The 9,576-nt window shown below is 31.6% G+C and overlaps 1 protein-coding gene across 1 annotated transcript in view; it reads right to left on the bottom strand.

Annotated features, from left to right (window-relative positions):
- LRRC7 (leucine rich repeat containing 7) overlaps positions 1-9,576 on the bottom strand; it is a 646,929-nt gene that overhangs the window by 245,390 nt on the left and 391,963 nt on the right. The window contains exon 7 of the mRNA XM_035018295.1: positions 1,810-1,899. Within this exon, the coding sequence (XP_034874186.1) occupies positions 1,810-1,899 (90 nt within the window). The remainder of the gene's footprint in view (positions 1-1,809; positions 1,900-9,576) is intronic.

Here is a 9,576-nt window from a genome sequence, read left to right on the forward strand (position 1 = left end):
TTTTAGATACTCATCTAGGTCTCTTCCCCTTTTCTTTGTGTTGTGACTGCTACCAAGTTTCTAATTTTAATTTTAAAACTCTTAATCTCTATATGAAATAAAGTGATTCAGTTATTCAGAGCATGGGTATTACTGTTAGTAAAAGAGGTTTCTTAAACATCTGTATATCTCACATCTTCTTAACATCTGTACTAGTATGAAGTTATTTTGTGACTTAACTCTGGCTTTTAAGGGCACCAAATCTCATGTTTTGGGAGGAAATTCAGTAATTCTTTTGTTACATTATCCAGCTGAAGGTTAAAAATCTTTTTAGACTATAATAATAAAGTAGAGCATATCTTGGCAGACAATTTACACAAAATTAAATTCTAATTCCAAGTGGTTTTGGTATTATGTTTTCTGTTTGCCCAAATCTCTTCCTTAACATTAGGACCACTAAAGGAGAACTGAGAAAAATTTAAGAGAAGAGTATGGTCTAGGGTGATAAATATTCTGCAATTTGATTAATCAAAAGTTTTTGTATTGTTGCAGTTAGTGCCAGATGGCAATTATAGTTTATATGAACAAATGGAGAAGTGCCAACTCATTTAGAAACTAGGCAAATGCTCTTTTGAAGATCTGTGAATTTTAAAAACTATCCAACTATATGGTGTTCATAGGTAGTATGATATCATGATCTGCAAAAGTAATGGAACTTGGGAAATGCTGATATCCTCTCTGTATATAAAATGAGGCTGTTACAAGTTAAAGTACTTAATTATTCTATTGAGCTCTTCTTAACACCAACAGATGTGTGTTGAATTATACCCAATTTATTATTTGAACAATTTCAAAAGTGATCACTTAGAAATATACAGTTGATGATATTTGTAAAATGTCTTTACTTTTAAGATATATCTTTTATACATAAAAAATAGCTCATTGTCGAACACCTGGAAAATATTGGAAAATATGAAGATGAAAATAAAAATTATCCATAATTTCACTTCCAAGGAACCAGTCTTTTATCTTACTCTAGAAATAAATTACAAAAGCCGTCGTTGTAAATATTTTCAAATCTTTTAAAACACACTGTTGTGCATGAAGGTGATAAAATTCTGCACTTCCATCAGCTGTGTATGAGATTTTTTTCCTTATACTGTATAAACAGTTTTTATAATATGATAGAACACAAAGCTCTTTATTATCATTTTAATTTGTATTTTTTTATTGTTTGTGAGGATAAACACTTCATGTGTGTTCACTAGCAATTTGTACAATTAATTAAGAATTACTTGTATGTGTCATTTACCTATTTCTTTTCTAATGAGATCTTTGTCTTACTCGTTTATAAGAATTTTTATATGTTAAGGATATAATTTGCTTTCCATATATAGTGGAAATGCTTTCCCAGCTCATTGTTTTACCTTAATTTTAAAATACCTTCTGATATTATTTTATTTTAAATGTATTTATGTAGTCAAATATATCTATCCATTTATTATATTTTCCTGTTTCTAAACTGTAGAGGTATTTCCCTAGGGCCATAAATATTCTTGTGCATTTTTTCCAGATTACATCTGATATTATTTTTTGTTTATTTAACTCTTTAATTCACCTGGAATTTATTTGATTATTAGTGACATGTAAAAACCTAATTTTACTTCATTTTGGAAAATGTTTCATTAATTAACATTGTCTCACCTAATGAATAATAATGACTCCTATCTTCAATCATAATTGTCACATTTGAAGCTTCATCTACTGGAGCTGGTAAAGTACTTACCTAAAGTGAAATAAAATTTCATCATTTAAATTTTGTATTCTTACCTTCCAAAATTAGCTGGAAGAAATTCAAGAAAGGCGTCGTTCAGGTAGAGCTGGGTCAGATTTAGAAGCTGCGTGAAGCCATCAGGGAGTCTAGAAAGGAGTTAAAGGTTTAGTCACTGCCTCGATGTTGCCATAGAAACAGAACAAAAATATATGTCTCTAAGGAGAGAAAATAGAAGTGTAATACATTTTTCAACTCTCCTTTGGTATCATAGTAATGGAAGAATTTATTGAGCATGTTGTTACAGCTTGAAAATTTTGCCTGTTATTAAAATAAATGGCATTCACCCACCTACACACTGCTCTCCTATGCGGAGATTTATGTCACAGTGACATTATCTCTTACTGTTGCCCTAACCTTATGTACACCAGTGAGATATTTTTAATAGAAATTTCAGGTGGTATGCCATGTTTTGTAATTTTAAATTTAATATTCTTTCTCAACAGAATATTCACATTTATAGTCAGGCAAGGATATCTACTTACTCTTTCATGAAATCATTAACATGTGTTTATACTTTATTGCAATGATGACTAAAACTGTCCAAGAGGAAGGGAGAAGTATTCTGTCCCCCCAACTGATAATGTATGTACACTGTAATTCAAATTTGTTCAATTAATTTTCAACAAAAATGACCAAGAACATTGAAATTATGAATATACAGAATCCTAAATGCTTTAAGAGGCATTAAAAGAGTTGAAGAGCTATCCTTTGGGAAAATTTACCAGTTGGATGAAATAGTTATTTGAAATATTTAAATATTTTTCACCAAAAAAGATTTAACTCAAGGATTTTCCTGGAGACTTTTTCTTAGAATATTTAAATTTTTCCTATAATTAAATTTCTATTTAAACATTTTTAAATGCCTTTATCATTGGTCTAGACAGACTATGTTCTTTTATAAAATACTTCTAAATAATGTTCAAATTTGTCTTCACCTCAAATTACAGCCTATCTCCCTTTTTGCATTTACTGACAAAATTATTTAAAGACCTGCCTATACTCACTGCTTTTTATTACTCCTCAAGCCATTGTTTTCTGGCATCTACCCCAACTCTATTACTGAAACTGTACTCGCCAAAGCCTCCAATGACCTCTTAAGTCCCAATTCCATTAACTGCATTTCATTTTGTATCCAGCCCTTCCTAGCAACAGTTGTCATTGATTGTTCTCTCAGTCTCGGCTTCTAGTACACCCTTTTCCTGTTTCCCCTCCTCCTTCTCCTGGGATACTCTGAGTTTCTCTTCCTATGCCCAATCTTTAGTTATGAAAAGTTATATATCTAAAAGAATACATGTGTATCTCACAACATAATTTAATAAATAGAAGTGGTACCTTGAAAGAACCTGAGTGCCCCTCCCCGACTACCTCATCCTATTTGCCTCTCAAATTCCTGAATGATGAATGAATATTTTCCTGAAATTTTTAAAAGTTAGTATTGAGTTGTGAAATTCACCCATTTTGATGTCAATGACTGATTACCATAGTATTCCACTGTATGAATATACCACAATTTATTATTCTCCTTTTAATGAACATTACAGTTGTTTCCATTTTATTATAAACATTTTTTTCTGCAAATATTTTTTTAGCATATGTCTTGGTGTATAAAGATTACTTAAATTATATCCCTCATCATAAGAAATTAATGTCCTTCAGGAACAGCCCTCAACTAATGACTAGCAAGACTATAAATACCTCAGCTCCTTCACTCTTACATTGGACACCACTGTGACACATGTTTTATACTTTCTCAGAGTTCCCCAGAGAGATTAAGGTCCAGTTGTCCATACCAGTAAATAGTCTGATAACATACCCTCGACAAGTATTTCTTGAGACCATATCCTAAATCTACTGCTTAAAGTCTTTTCTAAACATCCACTTCTGGGGAATCCAAACTAAACACAATTAATATTTTTACATTACTTTGTATTAATTCTTTACACACTGTTAGGATACTCTTCTATGGATTATTTTTGTTGCAAATATCTTGTTCCAGTTTGTATTTTGAAGTTGGATTGTTTTTTATGGCTTCATAGAGGTTGTTTCCACAAATTTCCCTTAAACAGAGGTAGGATTCATGAAAGTAGAAAAAGAGAAAGAAGGCAGGGTAATAATGTAAAGGTGAGGATTCACCTTAGGGGAGTGAGAGAAGACGAGTTCTAGAGAAAATACTTTTTGTACAAGAGAATTGGGAGTTAAGATTTGAGAATATCAGTAGGGGACAGGGTTTAGAGGGTACTGAATGTTTGACTCCAAGGTTTGAATTTTATTCCATAGGATTAAAAAAATCTATGGGAGATTGTTGTTTTTCTCTAAGTTATCTTTTGTTGTAATACATTAGCTCATGTCCTGATAGTATTTATGATAATGGTACAGATGTCCAATAGATTTCAATATACATTTAATTACTATCTTACTCTAATATCCTTATGGTTCCTATACTCACTGGAGAGAAGTTATCATTTATGACTTTTTTATTTTTTATTTTATTTTATTTATTTTATTTTTTTTTATTATGTTATGTTAATCACCATACATTACATCATTAGTTTTTGATGTAGTGTTCCATGATTCATTGTTTGCGGATAACACCCAGTGCTCCATGCGGTACCTGCCCTCTTTAATACCCATCACCGGGCTAACCCATCCCCCAACCCCCCTCCCCTCTAGAACCCTCAGTTTGTTTCATTGAGTCTATAGTCTCTCATGGTTCGTCTCCCCCTCCGATTTCCCCTCCTTCATTCTTCCCTTCCTGCTATCTTCTTCTTCTTTTTTTTTTTAACATATAATGTATTATTTGTTTCAGAGGTACAGGTCTGTGATTCAACAGTCTTACACAATTCATAGCGCTCACCACAGCACAAACCCTCCCCAATGACTTTTTTAAAAAGATTAATACATGTAAAATGACAAGAATGTTAAAACCTTTGATCTAATAATTTAACATGGTGGCTATTAATACATAAAAAAGCTTTAAAATGCTGATTTCCTAGTTTTAAGGACAGTTTGAACTAGTCCAGCTTCCCTTAGTCTACTATTCTGCATATGTATGTGCACTAAATGGTATTACATTATACTACTTCTTTGACCAAAAATATAGTTCTTTATTGCTGTTTCTCTGGCAAAGGCTTTTTTTTAATGTGGTAAGGAAATCTGGTTTCTTATATAGAACACTTCTTTAAGGATTTAAGAATTGACCACACTGTGCAGGTTCCAACTGTAAAATTGGACTGCTAAAAATAAGTTATATGAAAAACCAGAATACAAAGTAAGATAGTTTTTTCAGCCTGGTAATAAAGATGTGTTGACATTTTATATCAAAACTTTCTTTTAAAAAAAATGTAGAGTTAAAGTGCTTGTTTATACAGTAGGTCTTATTTAATACCATGTATATTTTTATTTCAATTCACTTCAACAAGAATTTATTGAATAGTTACTGTGTGCTTATATTCAAAATTAATGTCTTCTTCCTCACTTTCTCTACAGAATTCTACTCATAGATTTAGCAAAGTTTTACCAATTACTTTATACCAAACTGCTTATACCAATTGCTTTGTACAATATCTATTTTCTATTCCATGGATAAATTATAAATTGTTTGAAGACAATGAATTTTAAAAATGTCCTCAATGAGCTAGTATTGTAGTTTGAAAACATTCGAAAAATATGTAAAGTCAGTAGGTATGCTAAAGAAAATAATTTTATTTATTTTTAACTTTATGGTACAATTTTGTAGCTTCTAATAGAGATAATGGCCCCACTTATCAATATTACCATTTTCAGAGGAATGTACAAGGAGTGGTGAGGAAGAAGATATTCCTTAGTAAGCTAGATAAACTTGATGAGGATGACAATCATGGGTTGTCTTTATCCTCCTCCAAGCTCTTCAGTGAAATCCATCATTTAAGCTAAGTTAGAGAGCTCTCAATAATGAATGACTTTATTATCCAAAAATAACATACTGAATGGAGTACTGGGTGTTATACGCAAACAAGGAATCACGGAACACTACATCAAAAACTAATGATGTAATGTATGGTAATTAACGTAACATAATAAAATTTAAAAATGTAAAAAAAAATATAGAAAGTAATTTAAAAAAAAAGCAACTGATGGGCCTCCTGGGTGGCTCAGATGGTTGGGCGTCTGCCTTGGAATCGGGTTGTGATCTCAGGGTCCTGGGATCAAGCCCCGCGTCAGGCTCCCTGCTTGGCAGGAAGCCTGCTTCTCTCTCCCCGTCTACTGTTCCCCCTGCTTGTGCTCTCTCACTCTCTCTGTCAAATAAATAAACAAAATCTTAAAAAAAAAAAAGTAACTGAGGTTTTCCACATTGGACTGATCTAATAAAGAATTCAAAGAAGAAATGTTTTATGTATATTGGTAAATAATTCTCTCTCCACTAAAGAAACACATTCACTAATCACTTAAATTAAAATGGCATATTCAAACTACACAAAGAAAGTATAATAAAACAGACACCCATATAGTTTAGTGGTTGAGCACATGGGCATTGATGTTATAAGACCTGGGTTTGAATCACAGTTCTTTCAATTGTGATCTCTGTGACCTTTATAAATCTTTGCAAGACTCAATTTCCTTATTTGTAAAATGATGATACTATTATCCACTTCTGGAGTTGCTTTAGTGATTAAATGATTACCTCCCCCATAGTAAGAACTCAGTAAATGACAGCAATTGTATTACTTGTCCTTGGTATTACTGTTATTCTGATCTTTCAATATTAACTAAAATACTAGTTTAAATACTTTTATTAATGCTACCTTTATTGTTAGAATAGGCAAATTAAGATTGGCTACCGACATCGTGGTTTTAACATTTTTTTCTAATTGCATTTACTTTAAAGTTAAATGAAAACATATTATAGGCATTTGACCCCCTAATTTAACAGTTAAACCAAATTACATTATGGGTTTTTTAAACTGTGATCAAGAAGCCAATGTAAAATCTCTTAACTGAAAAGATACGTTACATCTACATATTTTTATTTACACATTGTAAAATTATAAAATAAATAAAATAATATTATAGAATATTTGGAATATAAGGAGAAAAGAAAAATACTGCTCATAATTCTATTTTCTTAACACAACCATCATTACCATTTCATGTATTTTAAATCTAGTTTCCAATTAAATGTTTTAATATCACTGCAAAATTGTGTCATGATTTCTCCCTTTACTTTGTAATTATCTTTCAATTTTGCTGTATAATCAGAATGACTACATAATCTATCATTCAAACTAGGACATTTTTGAGAGTTAAAAATGAACTATTATTAATCATGTCGCATCAAGAGGAGTAAACTGGGATGACTTGAGCAAACAGAGAAATATGGTTACCCTATATATAATCTTTGTATCCATCCAGTAGATATGCCATAATTTATTAGCAATGTCCTTATTGTTATGCATTAAAATGTGTCAAAATTTTCAAAATGTATCTTTTAATTTAAACCAAAATCAAATATTTCTTCAGAATTGGTGAAATACAGTGAAAGGATCCCCGGAACTTAAATGCTATCTTCATGTGTTTCTATCTGTAAAAGGGTATGTAGATAATGTTTACCTACTTTATGAGGTTGCTGTAAAGATGAAAATGAAATAATGTATCTAAAAGTCTGAGACATGAAAGTCTGAGACATGACAGACTCACAGTAAATGTTGGTTCATGCTTTTCTCACTAAGCAGTTGTTTTCAGTTTTATTATGATAATTTTCACCAATGACTTGGGTAAGGCATTCAGAATATACTATAAAGTTCACATTTAAAACTAAAACTAAGATGACAATACTCAGAACTATAATTATTTTATTCCAGGTTCTTCATGACTTACTATTTCACAAATTTCTTAAGTCAAAGAAAATGAACAGAAAAGCAAAAGAAAAACCAATGAAACTCAAATATGGTTTTTTGAAAAGAGCAACAAAATTGACAGATCTCTGGTCAGACTGATAAAGCAAAAAAAAAAAAAAAAAAAGAAGAAGACACAAATTATGGATGCTAGGAATGAAAGAGAGCACCACTAGAAAACCCATAGATATTAAAGGGTTGATAAAAGAACATTATAAAAAAATTTGATGCCAATAAATTTGAAAACTTATATGAATGTACAAATTCTTGAAAATCACCAACTATCAAAGATCACTCAAGAAAAAATAGGTAATTTGAATAACCCTATAGTTATTATGGAAATTAAATGTGTAATTAAAAACTTTCCTGTCAAGAGAAGTCCAGGCTCAGAGGGCTGCACTGGCAAATTCTACCAATACTTAAGGAGGAAATACTCCCAATTCTATACAAACTCTTACAGAAAATAGAAGAGAATGTTTCCCAACTATTTTTATGAGGCTAGTTTTTCCCTGTTACCAAAACCAGGCAAAGAAATTATAAGAAAAGAAATTTCAGACTAATATGCTTCATGAATATAGATAAGAAATTTAGCAAGTCAACTAATTTATTAAAAAATAATGGCCATTAACTTATTTTAAAAAGTATTTAATACTTCCTGATCAAGTAAGGTTTATTCCTGAAATGCAAATTTGGATCAACATTCAAAAACCATTCAATGTATCATTGAATCACCATATCATTCAGTGTATCATTGAATCACCATATCATTACACCGAAAAAGAAAAAAAAAGCATATCATCATGTCAATATATGTTTTAAAAAAAAAAGAGTTTTGACAAAATTCAATATCCATTGATAATAAAGAGTCTCAGCAAACCAGATATCAAATATGTGGTGGACAGATTCTAAGGTGGCCTCCATGACCCTCACTTCCTGATGTTCATGACCTTGTATAATTTTCCTTTAAGTGTGATAAGACTTGTGACTTGCTTCTAATCAATGGAATATGGAAAATATGAGATGTCACTTCATAACTATAGTACATAATACTGTCTCGCTAGAATATTAACTCTACTCAGCTGCTGACCTTAAGGAAACAAGCTGCCAGGTTGTGAACTGCGTATGGAGAAGGTCAACATGGCTGGGAACTGTACCAGCCTCTAGGATCCAAGTGTGGCCTTGAGCTGACAGCCAGCAAAAAGCCAGGGCTCTCAACTTTATAATAGCAAGTAAATGAATTCTGCCAATAACCTGAATGAACTTGAAAGTAGATTCTTCTTCCATTGAGTCTCCAGATGAGAATACATCTTGACTGATACCTTGATTGTAGCTTGGTGAAACTCTGAGGCAGGGAATCACGCTATTACATACCCAGATTCCTAACCCACAGAAATTGAGAGATAATAAATATGTGTTGTTTGAGCCACTAAACTAATGGTAATTTCTTACATAGCATTAGAAAAGTAACACAGATTATGGTATCTGGACCTGGGATTCTGCTGTAATAAGTTCCTAAAAACGTGGAGTGGCTGGTGGTCAAGAGACTTAACAATTGTTAAAGGACATCACAGAAAAAGCTTAGATTTCTTTGTAAAGATTGAAAGTAGAAACCTAAACTTTGAGTAACCTGTTGGGGAGAGTTCAAAAGGAAATGAGGAATGGGTTATTGAAAATTTCCCCAACTTGATAAAAGGCATGAATGAAAAAACAAGTAACAATCATACATAATGGTGAAAGTCTGAATGCTTTTTCCCTAAGGTGGGAACAAGGCAATGGCTCTTTTAACCTCCTTTATTCAACATTGTACAGGAGGTCCTATCCAGCACAATAAAGAAATAAAAAGAATAGAAAGAAAGAAAGAAAGAAAGAAAGAAAGAAAGAAAGAAAGAAAGA

This window comes from Mirounga leonina, unplaced genomic scaffold (assembly GCF_011800145.1).
Source record: "Mirounga leonina isolate KUSES-001 unplaced genomic scaffold, KU_Mleo_1.0 Mir_173, whole genome shotgun sequence".
Classification (NCBI taxonomy): domain Eukaryota; kingdom Metazoa; phylum Chordata; class Mammalia; order Carnivora; family Phocidae; genus Mirounga; species Mirounga leonina.